The following is an 18,553-nucleotide window of genomic DNA, read 5'->3' on the forward strand; positions in this document are numbered from 1 at the left end:
AGTTGGGCTGGAAAGACTCCAGGGAAACTCAGCAGCCATTGGCAGTGGGAGCTGGGGGGTAGGGGTAGGGGTTGTTCTCTGTCATCAAACACCTCTACCCAGGTAGTGGGCAGTGGGTGCAGAGGATCAGACAGTGGATGGGGGTCTACATCCCTAGACTCTGCAGTAGGGTCTCTGAGCATGGGGCTCTATGGAAGGGGAGCTCTGGAGGGGAGGGTGGGCATTCTCTGGTCCAGGCTTCTCCCAGGACCCAAATAGAGTGGCTTTAGAAAGCCTGGGCCCCAGTTCACTGTCCTCTTCCAACATCTTCCAGAAAGCTCCACTTTTGATGCAAGGACTCCTGGAATCAGAGCTGGAGGGGCCCTGAAGTCATTCCGTGTCTCCATCCCATCCTGGGCCCTTCCAGTCCCCAAGGACTCACCCAGCCTGTGTAGGCACTGCCCACACTGGAGAGAATGCACCTTTTCTGGCCCAGGCTGTGCTGCCATCCTTGAGCCCCCTCCCATCCTATGGTGCCTCCTGGAGTTGTGCAGTGCAGGGGCTGTTTCTCCTCCTGGCTTTAGCATGGAGCTGTTCAACCAGTGGGCTGTGAGAGGGTTACAGGTGTCCTGAGACAGCAAGTTCTCTGCCTGGTGCCTGCATCCGCCTGGCTGCCAGTGGCCTCCCCAGGGTGTATCATTTGGCCCTGTATTTTCTCTGTCTGCTTCAAGATGTGCAAGGTTGGGAAGCACTACTGTTAGACTGAGCTTGGATTCTAGATGTGGCACATACCGCTAGAGCAGGAATCAGCAAACTATGGCCCGTGGACCAAATCTGGCCCATGCCCATTTTTGTAAATGTAGTTGTATTGGATCACAGCCATGCTCATGCTCGTTCATTTGTGTGTTGCTGTCTGTTGCTTTCATGGTACAGTGACAGAGTTGAGTAGTTAAAACAGAGATTGTATGGTCTGCAAAGCCTGAAATATTTACTATCTGGCCCCAAAATGTCCATCTCCTGGTCTAGAGGAATGGTTTCATTGTTTTAAGCAGCACAACTCTTTCCTCAAACAAAAATCTTAGGCTGGGCGTGTCCGAAGGTAGCGAGTTAGCTCAATTGATTGTTCACAGTCAGTTACCGATCGAACTCCTTGTTCTACTCTTTCCTCTCTTTTCATTTCTGCACTTGACTAGGCTTATAAAAATAAAAAGAAACCTTAGGCTTAAGCTCACTGAGGAAACAGATTGGTGTGGAGGAACTCTAGTTGAAGGGAGATGTGGGTGCTACAACCCCAGGCCCCACTACAGGACTCCAGGCCCCAGCTCTGGTATGTTCTTGAGCCAGGGGCACCAGAGACATCCCATCCTGGCACCAGGTATACCATGCTTGTTTTTCACTGACTGGGCAGATGTCCTCTCAGCATTGTCTCCAGTCCAAGCTCCAGAATGGGAACCATAGTTCTAGGCCAGAGGAGCATCTGGAGCACCCGGGTGTCCATACTACAAGCAGGTTCTAGAGAGAAGAATGGGCCATGGGATATTCTCTGAGACCCGGACCCTTGGAAGCCAGGAGGTCCATTTACTCTGACCTAGAGCCTGAGGACAGCAGTGACCAAGGAGAAAGAGCCTGGGCCTTGGTGTGAGCTCCAGCTTGTGCCTGGCTGTGGCATACCATTGCCTCAGACAGCATTGCCTCATGTTGAGGGTGGAGCTCAGATGCTGCCAGCCTCTCACAGGGGTGCTGCGAGCCTGGCCTGTGTGCCCAGGGAGCAGGGCTGGGGGTTTTGGGGGCTCAGAGTCCTGTCATGACCCTCCCCTTCCAGGAGGCTGTGCAGAAGGTATCCTGCAGACCATGAACTGAGCACTGTTCCCAGACTGTTCATGAGCACAGTGTAAGGGGTGCCAAGATCCACCACCCAGCGAGCCCCTCCCCTCCGTAGCACGACGACCCTCAGAGAAGATGGGGAGGAAAAAGATTCAGATCCAGCGAATCACCGACGAGCGGAACCGACAGGTAGGGAAGTCTTAGAGCCACACAAAGCGGGTGAGGGCAGGGAGCAGGCCTCTGCCTCTACTCCCTCCAGGCATTCCAAGAGGGCTTTGTGGAAGAGGGGAAACTATGAGCTATTACAGAAGGGGAAGGGAGATTGGGAGAAGAGGAACCCCAACCTCTTCGCAGTTCTTGGAGCTCTGTGTCCCAGGATTCCAAGGCTCATCTGCTGCCACAGCTAGATGAGCCCATGTTCCCATCCCAGAGCCATATGCAAGCCTTAGGTCATACCCCCAGGCACTCCCCATTTCCCAACAGGAATCCTCCCCCTCTTCTTCTCCACTGACCTCTTCATAGCCTCCAGCACAGAGGTGTGGAGTTCTGTCCACCTGACTCCTGCCCCTTCAGTGAGTGGACTCTGGGCTGTATCTCAGCCCTACAAGCACTAGCCTGGTCCTTCCCCAAACCAGGGACTCCTGAGACCAGGGGCTGTGTCACACTGAGAATGGGGGCTCCTGAGGGCAGGGGCAATGTCCAGCCATCTGTAGGCTGGGACTCCCAGTCAGTCCTTAACTGAGCCAGATCTGGCCGCCCACCCATCCTTCTCTGCAGGTGACTTTCACCAAGCGGAAGTTTGGCCTGATGAAGAAGGCGTATGAACTGAGCGTGCTATGTGACTGCGAGATCGCACTCATCATCTTCAACCACTCCAACAAGCTGTTCCAGTACGCTAGCACCGACATGGACAAGGTGCTGCTCAAGTACACGGAGTACAATGAGCCACACGAGAGCCGCACCAATGCCGACATCATCGAGGTGGGTCCACACATACAGGCACCAGGACACACCCCCTGCCTGCATCCACATGGACACATGCCCGCGTTGCATGTACACGCAGACCTGCCTTTGCACACACCCTGGTATACATGCCCCTTGTAGCCCCTCACCTGTGTGCACACACATACAAACCCTCCTCCCATCACACAAACCCAGGGCCTGAGGAGGAAGCAAGGGCGGTTCAGGTGAACAGGCCAGTGCCAGGCTGCCGGCCCACACCCACCCTGCCCTCTCCAAGAGTCTATCTTCTGTCGTCCAGCGTGATGTAACATCTCTCTTGCCTTCTTGCATCCTGTCTTTCTCTTTGTCTCTCTTTCCCCACTTCTCCATCTTTTGGTGTGCTTCTGCACCTGCCTCTTCCTTTTTTAAATCTCCCTTTTTGTTTCCATCTCTCCTGCTGTCTCTGTCTGTTTGTGGGCCTGGTGGTTCTATTTTCTGTTTCAAAGAGAGCCAACATTGTGAACTGTTGAAGGACATAGGCTTTGGAATTCAGCTCTGACCTTTATTGGCCACATGGCCTTGGGCAGGTGCTTAGGCTTTCCCGAGCCTTGGTGCCCACCTCCACAAAATGGGGCCAGTACCTGCTTTGAAGGGTGCTGTGTGAATTGAATGTCCCTGCTTCTCACACTGAGGTGCGTGCACCTTGGGGGTACAGAACTTGTGCTGATGAAGAGGGTGCCCGGGAAGCCACAGGCCTACTCAGAGATTTGGAGGAAAGTCCCTTATTTTTATGTTAGAGAAGACAGATTTACTCTAGACTAGAAGGTAAAATTTGCCTTCATTTTAAAGACAAAGCAAGTATCTGTAAAGCTATTTTGAGCATGAAGAGGGCAGCTTTGGAGTCTACTGCAGATCCCCCAGCTGTGCCTCCACTAGAGTGTGGGGTGGTCACAGTAGGGACTCAGTGTTCATCCCCCTTTCCTTTTCCACATCCCATTCCCCGCTCTCTCTGTCTCCATCTCTATTTCTCTGTTCCTCCTCTTCTCCTAAGCAGAGCCGAGGGGCTGGGATGAGCAGACCCCTGCCTACCTCCCCCTGGAGAACTCAGTACCTTCTGGTCAGGGCTTACCACAGAGTGGTCAGGCAGGGACTGGCCCAGGGCACCAGCCCCTTAGCCCATCCCCTGGAAGCCCCCTCCCTGCCTGTCACTTTGGAAGTACATGTCTCCCTGCCAAGGGCACCCCCAGGTTAGGCTCACCTTCCAGCCCTGTTCTCTGTGTTCCGATGGCTCCTACCAAGCCGATCTTCACACGGTGCCCCAGGAGGCACTGTCAGTGGGGAGGGGCAGGTTACATTGAGTCAGGGGCCGGGGAGATTCTGGGAACCCTGAGGAAGGAGGTCCGGGAAGAGGAGGGGTCCCTTAGGGAGGAACTCAGGTGAGGCGGGTGGGAAGGACTCTCACCCAGCTGATGGCAGTGGTGCGGTTACAGACCCTGAGGAAGAAGGGCTTCAACGGCTGCGACAGCCCCGAGCCCGACGGGGAGGACTCGCTGGAACAGAGCCCCCTGCTGGAGGACAAGTACCGGCGCGCCAGCGAGGAGCTCGACGGGCTCTTCCGGCGCTATGGGGTGAGCCCCACTCACTCTGTCTCTGTTGGCCCCCCCTTCCGGCCCCTTCCCCCCAGGCGCTGCACAAGAAGCACAGGGAATGTGAGAGCCCTGAGGTGGACGAGGTGTTTGCCCTGACCCCCCAGACGGAAGAGAAATATAAAAAGATAGACGAGGAGTTTGATAAAATGATGCAGAGTTATAGACTGGCCGTGAGTAGTCGCATGGAGCAGAGCCTCCCTGTGGTGCATGGTGTGGCTTCGCGCCCTGGCTCTCGGCTGCCCTGATGGGTGCTCCGCTCTGAGCCATGCTCGGGTTCTTAGTGATCTCTGAGGAACCTCTGACCTTGGTCATGATAAACCTGCATCCCTTGCTGAGACTCTACTGGGATGGAGCATAAGTTGTAAGTTGGAGAGGCCTGGAGTGTCCCCCTCGCCAGCAAGAAGTGTGTAGATGACATGAGATCCTTAGAGGACAGCAAAGTGGAATGTGCTCTTTGTCCAGATGTTATTCTGGGGGAGAGGCCTGCTTGGGCTTTCTCTGATAGCCCAACCAGAGACACTCAGCCTTGTGTAGGGAAAGCAGAACTGCTGAAGGGGAAGGCAGCGAGGTGGGGGTGAGCTCTCTCTGCAGCAGGCCACTGGGTGGAGACTGCAAGAGAAATGATGTCCCGACTTGTGGCACAAGCCTTTAACAGCCGTGTGTGTGAATCTGGGTCTGTTCTCAGGGCCTCTAACCTACTCCCCGTGTGTCCTGCCTGGCTGAGGACTAACCCACCTCCATTAGGGGGTGTCCCTGGTCCTGTCTGCAGTGAGCAGAGCCCTGTTCTCATTCTCTGGGCCAGAAATGGACCCAGAGCTTCTCCCCAAAGTCCTTCCTTGTTGGGAGTGGCAGGCAGGACTCCACAAGGGCACAGGGCAGGGAGCTTGAACTGCTGGCCCTAGGACGTGTAGCCTGGAAATGAGAAGAACCCTTGCCTGCCCTCCCAGGAAAAGTGGGATCCATGGAAGGGGTCGACCTGGCCTGATCCTGCCCCTCCATCTTTCTGTCTAGTCAGCTGTCCCGGCCCCCAACTTTGCCATGCCTGTCACGGTGCCCGTGTCCAATCAGAGCTCACTGCAGTTCAGCAATCCCAGCGGCTCCCTGGTCACCCCTTCCCTGGTGACGTCATCCCTCACGGACCCGCGGCTCCTGTCCCCCCAGCAGCCAGCACTACAGAGGAACAGTGTGTCTCCTGGTCTGCCCCAGCGGCCAGCTAGTGCAGGTGAGTGGGCTGGCAGGTGGGTAGGTGAGGTGGAAATGAGATGTGATGGGGACTTTGGGATTCCATTTTCAACGGCCAGTATTTCTCTTCACTACCACAGCATTCTCCCATTTGTGTGACTCCTGAGGGAAGGGAGTATGATTCTTCCTCCTGGGGTCATCTCTTCATGTTCAGTCCCCAAGACTCACTCTTGAAGGGGGAGTGCTGTCAGCTCATCCTGGTTCTGTTTTTCCTCCAGGGGCCATGCTAGGGGGTGACCTGAACAGTGCTAACGGAGCCTGCCCCAGCCCTGTCGGTGAGTGCAGCTATCCTTCTACCTGGAGGTGGGGAGGGGTGCCCACTCAGTGGCCTCAGGGGGTCCAAGGACCAGGACCGGGTCCTAGGACCAGGAAGGACCTAGATGAAAGGAGAGGAAGATCCCAGAGCCAGAACTGGATGAAGATCAGTTAGAGATTTTTAAGCCCCTGGATTTTGTTTTCTGTAGCAGTGACTGGTGTGGATGATCAGCAGAGATGGAGGCTCAGGGAATTCTGGGCAAACTGTGAGAATGGGCCAGCATTTCTAGTTGGAGGGGAAGACCCAAGTTTTTGCAGTTGAGTGTGGTTGGAATCTGGAAGATGAGAATGCCGGGCGTTGCCCAGACAAACAATAGGGACAGACTCACGTAAACACTCACACAGTCTCTCACACACATACGTGCATTCTCCCTCTTACAGAAGTATCCAGATGTTAGATGTGCACTTGTGAGCACACATACATAAGCCACAGAAGAGGCTGGGCGTGGTGGCTCACGCCTGTAATCCCAGCACTTTGGGAGGCTGAGGTGGATGGATCACCTGAGGTCGGGAGTTTGAGACCAGCCTGACCAACATGGAGAAACCCCATCTCTACCAAAAATACAAAATTAGCCGGATGTGGTGGCTCATGCCTGTAGTCCCAGCTACTCGGGAGGCTGAGGCAGGAGAATCGCTTAAACTCAGGAGGTGGAGATTATGGTGAACTGGGATCATGCCATTGAATTCCAGCCTGGGCAACAAGAGCGAAACTCCGTCTCAAAAAAATAAAAAATAAAAAAATAAGCCACAGAAGAAAGGCTGTCGGCTGTCCCCCACCCCTGGCAGCCGACAGCCCCTCCTACCCTGTGCCGTTGTCCGGCTGGGTGACTGTGACTTCGAATGTCATGATTGACGTCACCCTGACATTCCTGCCATTCCCAGAGTGATCCCGGAATTGGGATGGAGGCAGGCACACACTTCCAGAGCAACAGTGTGCTCTTAGGGGACAGAGCAAGGAGGCATTTCTGACTGTGGTCACCCTCACATCCTTGGACCTCAGCATCCCCCAGCTCAGTTTTGGGGCACTATGTAATACCTCCCTGGTGATAATTGTGTCACAGGGTCAGGAAATTAAAGGAGTTGGTGAGTGTCACCCTCTTCAAGTAGAAGGTCAGAGAAATGCTTGTAGACCTCAAAGGAGCAGTGATACATAGAGACCCTTGAGTCCAGCATGTGGAAAGTGGGAGAGAGCACTCACTTGGCCTCCAGCCAGCTTTGTGGCCCTGGGCAAGTCGTTATACTTCTCCCAAGCATGCTCTAGTTTCCTCTTCTGTGAACAGGGCTAATGTCCAGTCTGTCTTGCAGAGTTAATGTGAGGATTAAATAAGATAATACATGTGTGAAAGGCCTGTGTGATTGTAGAATATGGAGCAGATATAAAAGATGGTTATTACGTTTGTTATTACCAGGCTAATTATGGTGGTGGCTGTGTTATCTGTCTCCCAGTGCCAATAACACCATCACCAACAGTGAATGGCTTGTTTCTCCCAAGCTGTTGGCAACTTGTCACGTGTTGATCCAAATCACATCATCCACCCCCAGCTCACGGCAAATGGAGCAGTCCGAGTGGTTGTTGGTTTGTCATGGTGACCAGGCTTCTCAGTGAGGCCCAGATTCCAGGCTGCCGCCCCTTCCACATCCTGGTCATGGTGGGTCCTGTCTGGGGGAGACTGTGGGATCTCAAAATGCTGGACTTCCTGCCTGTGGCGACTAAAGAAGAGAGAAGACAGGGAGAGGCTTGGGTACAGAAGAACCTCTTGGCCGTCGCAGAGCCTAGAGGCAATGGTTGCTTTCCAGTTCTTCCCATGGACCTCAGAGTCCCATCACCGAGTCCCATCACATGTAGCTTGGAGTTAGGGAAATGAACCTAAAGATTCAGGAGTAAGGGGTACTTGCCTCCCATTATTCCCAAGACATGAAGTGTTTAGGGAATATCAGATAGCTCAGCCCCTACTCAAAGCCTGAGTGTGGCTTTGAGAGGTTCCAGGTGACAGGAGTATTGGTGTGGGGAAGTTAACAGGGCTGAAGGGTAGGCCCATGTTTTTCCTTTTACCCTCATGTTGTCACTTCTCCAGGAAATGGCTACGTCAGTGCTCGGGCTTCCCCTGGCCTCCTCCCTGTGGCCAATGGCAACAGCCTAAACAAGGTCATCCCTGCCAAGTCTCCACCCCCACCCACCCACGGCACCCAGCTTGGAGCCCCCAGCCGCAAGCCCGACCTGCGAGTTATCACTTCCCAGGCAGGAAAGGGGTTAATGCATCACTTGGTAAGTGGGTGTCTGCGCCAAGGGTGGGGGCTGGGGAATGGAAGAGTAGGGACAGGGGAAAGAGCAGACCTCTAGCAGGAGAGATGAAGGCTAGCCAGCAGTTAGGACTTCCCGAGAGAGATCATGGAAGCATGACTTTTTATGAGCTTTTTCTTCCCAGAGGGCCTTTTAAGAGGTTGCAACACAAGAAGTACCAGCCTAAGGCACTAAAAAGGGACAGGAGGTGAGAGAGAAGGTTCTGTGATGGGGAGGATCATAGAAAGGATTTGCCACTACAGCAGAAGGGATGGGGGATTAGATTGTGAGCATTTCCTAAATGGTAGAGATTGGGATGGAGCGTCTCTGGAAATCAGTCAGGACAGTGACTCTGCCTTTGTAGGCTGGGTAGAGCCATCCTACTCTTATGCAGAGAAGTGACTCTTAACGGCTGTGGGGACAGAGGTGTGGGGGAGGGCAGTGGCCAGAGACTGAACATGCCCTTGGTTTTATTTCTGCTCTCAGACTGAGGACCATTTAGATCTGGTAAGTGAGGCTGTGAGCTGTTTGCTGTGGCTTTGAATTCTGGGTATTGCTCTACGGTCCCTCAGCATGAAGTACGTGTGCATCCTTGGCCTCTCGCCTGTGCGCAGACTGTTGCTGCTTCTTCGCTTAGTTGCCAGGAGCTGTGCTTAGGTGCCAAGTGGGATTCAGAGGTGAATGGGGCGGGGGTGAGAGGTCAGGTGCGTGTGTGTGTGTGCCTGTGTGTACATGAATATCTGCATGTGGTGTTACATTCATTCAGACATGCCTTTCTCTGTATGTGTGTGTGCGAGGGGGAGTGGGCCAGCCCAGGACTCAGAGGCCCCACCCTGATGCCTGTACTAGGCCCTGGACTAGGGGACTGGATCCCACTAGTCCTCTGACTCCACTCAGGCCCATACTGCATTCTTGGGATCCAGGACAGGATCCTTCTTAGGAGGGAGGTCAGCTGGAAGGAGAAGTCAGTGTTTCAGAGGAAGCCAAGGCCCAGGACCAGGCTGGACTTGTCCTTCTTGGTGGGGGCTTCCCACCTCCCCTGTCTCCCTGTGCTTCCTCCTGCACTTAGCCCATGGCACGGGCACTCAGAGGCATGCACAGCTGCTCATTTTCCTCCTCTCTCTCACACACTTACATACTCACCCCCAGCCAGGAGTGGGGCGGGGGCTCCTCCCTCCCCATCTCCCTGACGGGAGGCCAGAGAGGCTGGAAAAGGCAGGCAGGCTTTGGCGGCCAACACGGCGGCAGTTTCGGCCCCAGCGTGGAGTTGGAATAAACAAGTGACTCAGCGGCAGATGGAGCTGACAGCCCCACACACGTGTGTGCATACGCGCAGGCACACGCCACGCCAGGCCCCACATTCCCCTCGCAGATGCCAGCACGCCTCTGCCGGGGCGTGTGCTGCAGTGTGATGGATGGAGAGTGGGCTCCAGAGGGACAGGGCATGGACGATGTCTCCCTTCCCTCACTCTGCACTGGGAGGCTGGGCAAGTGTCAGTGCTGGGGCCACAGGGCCAGCACACGTGCCTTTATCTTTGCACGTGTGTTAGTGTCAGTGAATCTCTGTGTGCATGTTTCCCTCCATGGATCTGAGTGTCTCTGTGAATGCACCAGCGTGTCTTTGTGTGTCTGTGGGGGACTCCGTGCTAAGACACCCCACCTTGGCTTTGGGATTCAGGGACCCCACCTTGGCCTCGGGATGGAGGGCCAGCATGAAGCTGCCCACCTATCAGCCACCTCCTGACAGACAGTTTTCTCCTACAGAACAATGCCCAGCGCCTTGGGGTCTCCCAGTCTACCCATTCGCTCACCACCCCAGTGGTTTCTGTGGCAACGCCGAGTTTACTCAGCCAGGGCCTCCCCTTCTCTTCCATGCCCACTGCCTACAACACAGGTGAGTGTTCATGTGACATGTGCATGTGTGCGCCTGGGCTTGGGGCAGGCAGTGGCCAGACAGAAATGCTAGCTATCCCCCGGACAGGCCCCATCTGAGGAGGGCCATTGATTTGGGGGAGCCTGCACCTAATTATGGTTAACAGATTTAGCAAATAAAAGCAAAGAATGCTTTTAAATTCAAATTTCAGTTAAAATAAGTAGTTTTTTAGTACAAGTATGTCCCAAAAACATTCTTCTGCTAATGTATGTCCCAAAGACATATTTTATTTTTGGGTTTTTGGTTCTTTTTTTTTTTCTTTTTTGGAACAGGGTTTCACTCGGTCACCCAGACTGGAGTGCAGTGGTGCCATCTTAGCTCACTACAGCCTTGAACTCCTGGGCTCAAGTGATCCTCCTGCCTCAGCCTCCTGAGTACCTGGGACTACAGGCACATGCCCCCATGCCTGGCTCTTTTTAAATTTTTTTTGTACAGACAGGGTCTCTCTGTTGCCCAGGCTAGTCTCAAATTCCTGGTCTCAAGCAGTCTTCCTGCCTCAGTCTCCCAAAGTGCTGTGTTACCGACTGTGCCCAGCACCAAAGACATACTTATGCTAACAAATTATGCATTGTTTCATCTGAGAGTCAAATTTAGGCCTTTTTTTTTTTTTTTTTTTTTAAGGCAGTCTCTGTCACCCAGGTTGGAGTGCAGTGCTGTGACCTTGGCTCACTGCAACCTCTACCTCCTGGGTTGAAGTGATTCTCATGCCTCAGCCTCTTGAGTAGCTGGGATTACAGGAACGCGCCACCATGCCCAGCTAATTTTTATATTTTTAGTAGAGACAGGGTTTTGCCATGTTGCCTGGGCTGGTCTCAAACTCCTGAGTTCAAGTGATCCACCAAAGTGCTGGGATTATAGGCATGAGCCACCGTGCCTGGCCAGCATTGTTTATTTTTTAAATAGTACTTAATGGAGGAGGGAGCCTCTGTCCTCAGGAAGCCTGCAGCCTGAGGAGGAGACAGGACAGAGGCAGGTCTGCAGATGATTCAGGCTGACCAATCTCTAGGCTCCAGGTATGGGGAGTGGTGAGGGGGACATGGTCAGTTCAGAAAAGCTTCCTGGAAGAGAATGAAGGAATGAGGGAGAAAAGATCAAGGAGGCTGAGGAGGCCAGAGAGAAAACACAGTCAGGGTCAGTTTGCCAGCTTCCTGGGAAAGCCAAATGGGGGCTCCAGGGCAAGGCGGAGGGGGAAGAAAAGCGTCTCTCTAATTTTGGCATGGTTGTGGAATGATGATGGGGGAGGGAAGGAGGAAGAGGGAGGAAGGTTGGAGAAGGGGATCTGAAGGTAAAGAGTAACTTAAGGACATGAGAAAGGTCTCTGGATAGAAGAATTCAGGTAGGACGCCCAGTGCCCAGGCCGTCCTGAGTCCCTAGGGCCATCCTGGCCTGTGTCACCCACTCACACCTGCACCGGAACAGTCTGTGATACTCTCAGCCATCCTTGCCTGTACTCTTAAGCCGCTGTGTCAGGAAGGACTTGGCAGTAAGGAAATGCCTTGTCCCCTGGTTTCAGAGCATTCATGTGGCTGGGGAACCTGGGCTCTTTCCAGCTAGAGACCTCTGCCTTCCTCAGGTTCTCTCACATGTGAATGGTTATGTCAGGCCAGTTCCTATGATGAGTTTAGTCTGGACCAAAAGACCCATAAACCTCTCCCCCTTCCCCAAGCCTCCCAGAGTTGCACCATGCTAGGTACCAGACACCAGTGCAAATACCCACAAAATCCCACCTCCTCCCCACGTGTAAAAATCCAGAACCCAGGCCGGGTGTGGTGGCTAACACCTGTAATCCCAGCACTTTGGGAGGCTGAGGGGGGCGGATCATGAGGTCGAGAGATGGAGACCATCCTGGCCACATGGTGAAACCCTGTCTCCACTAAAAATACAAAAATAAGCTGGGTGTAGTGGCATGTACCTATAGTCCCAGCTACTCTGGAGGCTGAGGCAGGAGAATCACTTGAATCTGAGAGGCAGAGGTTGCCATGAACCAAGATCGCACCACTGCACTTCAGCCTGGTGACAGAGCGAGACTCCCCCTCCAAAAAAAAAAGGAAAAGTTCAAACATAAAAAGACCGGGCACAGTGACTCATGCCTGTAATCTCAGCACTTTGGGAGGCCGAGGTGGGCAGATCGTGAGGTCAGGAGATCGAGACCATCCTGGCTAACACAGTGAAACCCTGTCTTTACTAAAAATACAAAAAATTAAGCCGGGTATAGTGGAATGTGCCTGTAATCCTAGCTACTTAGGAGGCTAAGGCAGGAGAATCACTTGAACTTGGGAAGCGGAGGTTGCGGTGAGCCGAGATCACGCCACTGCACTCCAGCCTGGGCAACAGAGTGGGACTCCGTCTCAAAAAAAAAAAAAAAAAATAGCTGGGTGTAGTGGAATGTGCCTATAGTCCCAGCTACTCGGGAGGCTGAGGCAGGAGAATTGCTTGAACCTGGGAGGCAGAGGTTGCAGTGAGCCGAGGTCACACCACTGCACTCCAGCCTGGGTGACAGAGTGAGACTCTTGTCTCAAAAAAAGAAAAAAAAAGAAAAATCCAGAACCCAGCCCTCTGTATAGGAAAGCCCCTCGTGGCAGGTAAGAGAGCTGGAGGGACTGCCTCATGTTGAGGGACCAGACTCTGGCTTGTATGTCTGTGTATAGTTACTACCCAGGTGTCTGTGAGCCCCTTCTCCCTTGCATGTGCACCCATGTGTGTGCCCAGCCCCAGGCTACTATGGTCTGGCAACTTCAGAGACGGCTGCTTCAGAAGACACACCCTGTGGGCCCGTCTCCCCATCTGTAAGAGGAGTGGGTAGACAGGAGGTCTATGAGGCTTTTCCAGCCCTGCCACTGGGCCTCTGGGGCCCAACCAAAAAAACCAGCCCTGAAGGTGGGGTGGCCTAGGGACAGTGACAGTTGGCAGAGGGCACCTCAGATCACTTTTTAGACCACTTTTCTGGAGCTGTTTATCAGGGACTCTGTGAGGGTGGTTTTCTGTTTTTCTGCCATCTTCTTGGGCCCACAGTCTTTGTGAAGCTGGAGGAAAGTTAGTTGGTGTCAGCCAACCTGGGACAGGCACTCAGGAAGGCTAGACTTAAAGATTCTCATCTGTCACTCTGGTATGAAAGCAGTTTCTGCCCCTGGGCCACCCTTGGAGCCCTGCTGGGAAGTGTGTGAGATTTCTCATCTTCTCTCAGAGACCACAGGCTCCCTTTCCTCTTGTTACAGGAGCAGCTAAGCAGATCTCAGTTTAAACAGCAGGTGTTTTCAGGTGACCCTAGGTATATAAACAAAACCCCAGTGAACACATTGCTGTTTAGTTATTCACTGTTTACAGTCCTTGGCTGCAGTTCAAGTTCCGGCTGGGGGTAATCGGGCTATGGTAATGCCTCATGTGAGGGCCTGGCCCTTTGTTGACACTGGCTGCAGAGGCCTGGCTGTGGTGGCTCTGGGAGCAGACCAGTAGGCTGCCAGGTGGCCTTGGGCCATGCTCCTCCTTGGGGAGCCAAGCCTCCCAGTAGATAGGGCTGGAATCTGGTGGGACAGTGCAGGGCTGGGAGCTAGTCTCCACCATTCACTCACTGAGGGGCCTTGGGCTGCACTGTTCTGGGCTTGGCTTCCTAGTTTGTAAAACAAGTGTTAGAAATAATTGATTCTGGCTGGGCGCGGTGGCTCACGCCTGTAATCCAAGCACTTTGGGAGGCCAAGGTGGACAGATCACGAGGTCAGGAGTTCAAGACCAGCCTGACCAACATGGTGAAACCCCGTCTCTACTAAAAATACAAAAATTAGCCGGGCGTGGCGGTGTGCGCCTGTAATGCCAGCTATTTGGGAGGCTGAGGTAGGAGAATCGCTTGACCTCGGGAGGCGGAGGTTCCAGTGAGCCGAGATTATGCCAGTGCACTCCAGCCTGTGTGACAGAGCGAGACTCTGTCTCCAAAAAAAAAAAGAAATAGTTGATTCTAGGGCCTGTTTCTGCCCTTGCTCTGCTTTTTAAATAAGCATTTCAAAACTCCTGGCCAACGTCAGGAAACTACAGCCAAGCACAGATCCCCCTCTAGAGTGAGATTGAAAGGTAATAGAGTCCTGGAGTCCTGTCTTACCTCTGCCACTGGCTGGCTCCATGACCTGGAGCCTGTTCCTCAAACTTGAGGCTGCAGTTGCCTCATTTGTAAAGTAATAATAGGTAAATCTTTTGATTATTTTCTATGAACCAGACACCGTTCTACATGCTTTTTGTGTACCAACTTGCTCAATCCTCACAACAGCTGTGTGATGTAGGTAGGATTATTACCTCCAGTTTATAGTCAGAGTAAGTAACTTACCCAAGGTCACATGGCCTAAGTGGAGGTAGCCTGGAAGTTTGACCTCATAGCTCATGCCTTTAACCTTATTGCTATATTGCAGAGATAATACTATCTTCTCTGCATAAAAACAGAGGGCTGGAGCAAATGACTCGCTGAGTAATGGCATAGTGGTGGAGTATTAGGATGATTGAGGGGTGCGTTCCCCATCACAGCCCTCCCACTACCACAGTGCAGCCTCAGGGAGGACATGTTCTTTCTTTCAGAAATTCTTTCTTTCTTTTTTTTTTTTTTTTTTGAAACAGAGTCTTACTCTGTTGCCCAGGCTGGAGTGCAGTGGTGGTGCGATCTTCACTCATTGCAGCCTCCACCTCCCAGGTTCAGGCAATTCTCCTGCCTCAGCCTCCCGAGTAGCTGGGATTACAGGTGCACGCCACCGCCTGGCTAATTTTTTGTATTTTAATAGAGATGGGGTTTCACCATGTTGGCCAGGCTGGTCTTGAAAATGTCCACGGAGGACATTTTCTAAACTCTCCCAAACAGAATACAGCATGAAACAACAGTGCTGTGTAAATTATGAAACATTCCGTGATTCTATGTATTCTGTGACAGTGCAAACATCAGTTTCTTCTTTAAGGTAGACGTTTTATGACGTAGTAAACACCCCCTCATGGGGATATCTGCTGGAACCTTGACCAGCTGTGCTCCCAGCATGGTGCCCTTGCAGCCCCTCTGCCCCATGGGCATGAGGCCTCAGGGGCTAACTTGTGTCCTCTATGTTTACATGTGTGTGTGGGCACAGCAGCTCAAACCCTGCTGCTATAAATTTTAGGTATTGACAGTTGAGGAGGCTTGGGGGCTGTGCCGGAGGTGGAATAGTAGTTGCAGGGATTTGCCTCTGAAGCCCTATTCACCAAGCTTTTACCAGGGCTCCCCACTACCTTAGAAAGGCAATTGGAGCTTTGGGCAGTGGGATATCATAGTCAATGAGGCTTATTCAAGGTGTTATAGTTGCTAATTGAAAACTTTACCAGTACCCACCAAGATGACTTGAAATATAATTGGCATTGGCAGTTTTTGACAGTCTCTACAGAGACTGAACCAAAAAAATAAAAAAAGGCAGTTGGAGACTTGCCAGGTGAAAAAAGACGACAGTTAGACATAGACCTTCTCTACTTACGTTTTTCCATCCTCTTATTTTTTAAATTGTTTTTTTTTTATTTTCATTTATTTTTATTTTTTTTTTTTTTTTGAGACGGAGTCTCGCTCTGTCACCCAGGCTGGAGTGCAGTGGCTGGATCTCAGCTCACTGCAAGCTCCGCCTCCCGGATTTACGCCATTCTCCTGCCTCAGCCTCCCGAGTAGCTGGGACTACAGGCGCCCGCCACCTCACCCGGCTAGTTTTTTGTATTTTTAGTAGAGACGGAGTTTCACCATGTTAGCCAGGATGGTCTCAATCTCCTGACCTCGTGATCCGCCCGTCTCGGCCTCCCAAAGTGCTGGGATTACAGGCTTGAGCCACCGCGCCCGGCCTTAAATTGTTGTTATGAAAGTGATACCTACACATGATTTTTGTTTGTTTGTTTGTTTGAAACAGGGTCCCACAGGCTAGAGTGCAGTGGCATGATCATAGCTTACTGCAGCCTCAGCCTCCCAAGTTCAAGCAAGTCTTCTGCCTCAGCCCCCTGAATAGCCGGGACTACAGTGCATGCCACCACACCTAGCTACTTTTTAAGTTATTTGTAGAGGTGGAGTCTCTTTATGTTGCCCAGACTGGTCTCAAACTCTGGGCTCAAGTGGTCCTTCTGCCTTGACCGCTCAAAGTGCTGGGATTACAGACATGAGCCACTCGCCCAGCTGACTTTTTTTTTTTTTTTTTTAAGTTCAACACTATTTTTAAAAACCACCTTGGTCGGGCACGGTGGCTCACGCCTGTAATCCCAGCACTTTGGGAGGCCGAGGCGGGCAGATCACGAGGTCAGGAGATTGAGACCATCCTGGCTAACACGGTGAAATCCTGTCTCTACTAAAAATACAAAAAATTAGCCAGGCGTGGTGGCGGGCGCCTGTAGTCCCAGCTACTCAGGAGGCTGAGGCAGGAGAATGGCGTAAACCCGGGAGGCGGAGCTTGCAGTGAGCGGAGATGGTGCCACTGCACTCCAGCCTGGGGGACAGAACAAGACTCTGTCTCAAAAAAAAAAAAAAAACCCAAAAAAACCACCTTGGTCAGACGCGGTGGCTCATGCCTGTAATCCCAGCACTTTGGGAGGCTGAGGTAGGTGGATCACTTGAGGTCAGGAATTTGAGACAAGCCTGGCCAGCATAGCGAAACCCCATCTCTACTAAAAATACAAAAATTAGCTGGGTGTGGTGGCATGTGCCTGAAATCCCAGCCATTTAGGAGGCTGAGGCAGGAGATTTGCTTGAACCTGGGAGCCAGAGGTTGTAGTGAGCCAAGATTGCACTGCTGCACTCCAGCCTGGGCAACAGAGTGAGACTCCATCTCAAAAAAACAAAACAAAAAACACATTTTTTTCATCCTGTTAAAACACAGCACCTCATGGTTATTATGACTTAGGTTTCTTTAACTCTGAGTACCATCTTCACTGAATTTTTGTGGTCTTCTTGAATTCTTTACATCTGTCATTACACACTCCCTGTCCCCTTATCCCCACCGTCTTCCTGGAGGCAGCTCCCTCATAGGAGCCTTTGTGCTCTCCCCAACTCCAGGTTCATCCTCACTTTTCCTCCATGCAGATTACCAGTTGACCAGTGCAGAGCTCTCCTCCTTACCAGCCTTCAGTTCGCCTGGGGGGCTGTCGCTAGGCAACGTCACCGCCTGGCAACAGCCACAGCAGCCCCAGCAGCCGCAGCAGCCACAGCCTCCACAGCAGCAGCCACCGCAGCCACAGCAGCCACAGCCACAGCAGCCTCAGCAGCCGCAACAGCCACCTCAGCAACAGTCTCACCTGGTCCCTGTATCTCTCAGCAACCTCATGTGAGTCCTAGGGAGACTCCATGTGAGTGTGTGGGAAGGGAGAATTGAGGAGTGGGAAGAGGAGGGGCCTCTTGGGAGCTGGGTTGCCTGCAGGGTTCTGGTGGACATCCTGTGAGGCTGTGCACTGCACAGTCTGTTAGACAACAGTGGCACCCCTGGGGTCTCTTGTATAGACCAAAGAGGCTCACCCTGAACCCCTTCTGAGAGCCAGCCCCAGGGTAGAGGGTGGGAGGTGGGGGGCCCTGGGTTGCAGAAGATGACATGGGATGGAAAGAAAACTAATATTTCTTATTTCCCTTCTCTTCCCTTCATTCGACCCTCTTCTGATCACTTTCCATCCAATTACCTCTCCCCAATACCCCATTCCCCACATTCTCATCCTCTGTTCTGTCTCACTTTCTGTCTGGTGTCCTATCCCTTGTTCTGTCACTCACCCCCTCTGTCTTTATCCCTTGTACCCCATTTCCACTGCCTGCCTCCAGCCCGGGCAGCCCCCTGCCCCACGTGGGTGCTGCCCTCACAGTCACCACCCACCCCCACATCAGCATCAAGTCAGAACCGGTGTCCCCAAGCCGTGAGCGCAGCCCTGCGCCTCCCCCTCCAGCTGTGTTCCCAGCTGCCCGCCCTGAGCCTGGTGATGGTCTCAGCAGCCCAGCCGGGGGATCCTATGAGACGGGGGACCGGGATGACGGACGGGGGGACTTCGGGCCCACACTGGGCCTGCTGCGCCCAGCCCCAGAGCCTGAGGCTGAGGGCTCAGCTGTGAAGAGGATGCGGCTCGATACCTGGGTACTGTAGCATCACCTCTCCTGTCTGCGTGTCTGCTACACCCAGGGACTGTCCCACGTGCCCCCTAACCTGTTTTATTTCCCACCCAAGAGGCCTTGTGGCCGGCTAGCCCTTCCGCCAGCCCTTCTAGGGCAGCACCAACACCCCTTCACCCCTGCCAAAGGCCCATCTTCTCCCTCCCTCCAGCATTAGTCCTTCTGCTCGATGACTTCCTCCCCTCACAGCTGGCCCTGCCACTAGAATCCTGGCCCTATGGGGAGAGGGGAGTGGGGGGTGCATACCCGTAGCCTGGGCCACCCCCTCACACCCC

The 18,553-nt window shown here is 53.0% G+C and overlaps 1 protein-coding gene and 1 non-coding gene across 12 annotated transcripts in view; both read left to right on the forward strand.

The window, feature by feature from the left end:
- Positions 1–18,553, forward strand: part of MEF2D (myocyte enhancer factor 2D) — a 38,520-nt gene that overhangs the window by 15,704 nt on the left and 4,263 nt on the right. For 2 of the 11 annotated variants that reach the window (XM_045361420.3, XM_045361431.3), the window contains exons 2-11: positions 1,802–1,992; positions 2,581–2,784; positions 4,236–4,373; positions 5,406–5,616; positions 5,855–5,911; positions 8,027–8,217; positions 8,719–8,739; positions 9,997–10,126; positions 17,187–17,454; positions 17,937–18,243. In XM_045361420.3, coding sequence (XP_045217355.1) covers positions 1,939–1,992; positions 2,581–2,784; positions 4,236–4,373; positions 5,406–5,616; positions 5,855–5,911; positions 8,027–8,217; positions 8,719–8,739; positions 9,997–10,126; positions 17,187–17,454; positions 17,937–18,243 — 1,581 coding nt within the window. In that variant the 5' untranslated portion in view covers positions 1,802–1,938. Of the gene's footprint in view, positions 1–1,801; positions 1,993–2,580; positions 2,785–4,235; positions 4,374–4,429; positions 4,565–5,405; positions 5,617–5,854; positions 5,912–8,026; positions 8,218–8,718; positions 8,740–9,996; positions 10,127–17,186; positions 17,455–17,936; positions 18,496–18,553 lie in introns of those variants that run through there. The other 9 variants (XM_045361437.3, XM_074040823.1, XM_005541444.5 and 6 more) reach the window with 7 other exon arrangements.
- On the forward strand, positions 15,415–15,552 carry LOC123570689 (U4 spliceosomal RNA). Its single transcript, XR_006694949.1, has one exon. It is a non-coding gene; the product is annotated as a U4 spliceosomal RNA (small nuclear RNA).

This window comes from Macaca fascicularis, chromosome 1 (assembly GCF_037993035.2).
Source record: "Macaca fascicularis isolate 582-1 chromosome 1, T2T-MFA8v1.1".
Classification (NCBI taxonomy): Eukaryota; Metazoa; Chordata; class Mammalia; order Primates; family Cercopithecidae; genus Macaca; species Macaca fascicularis.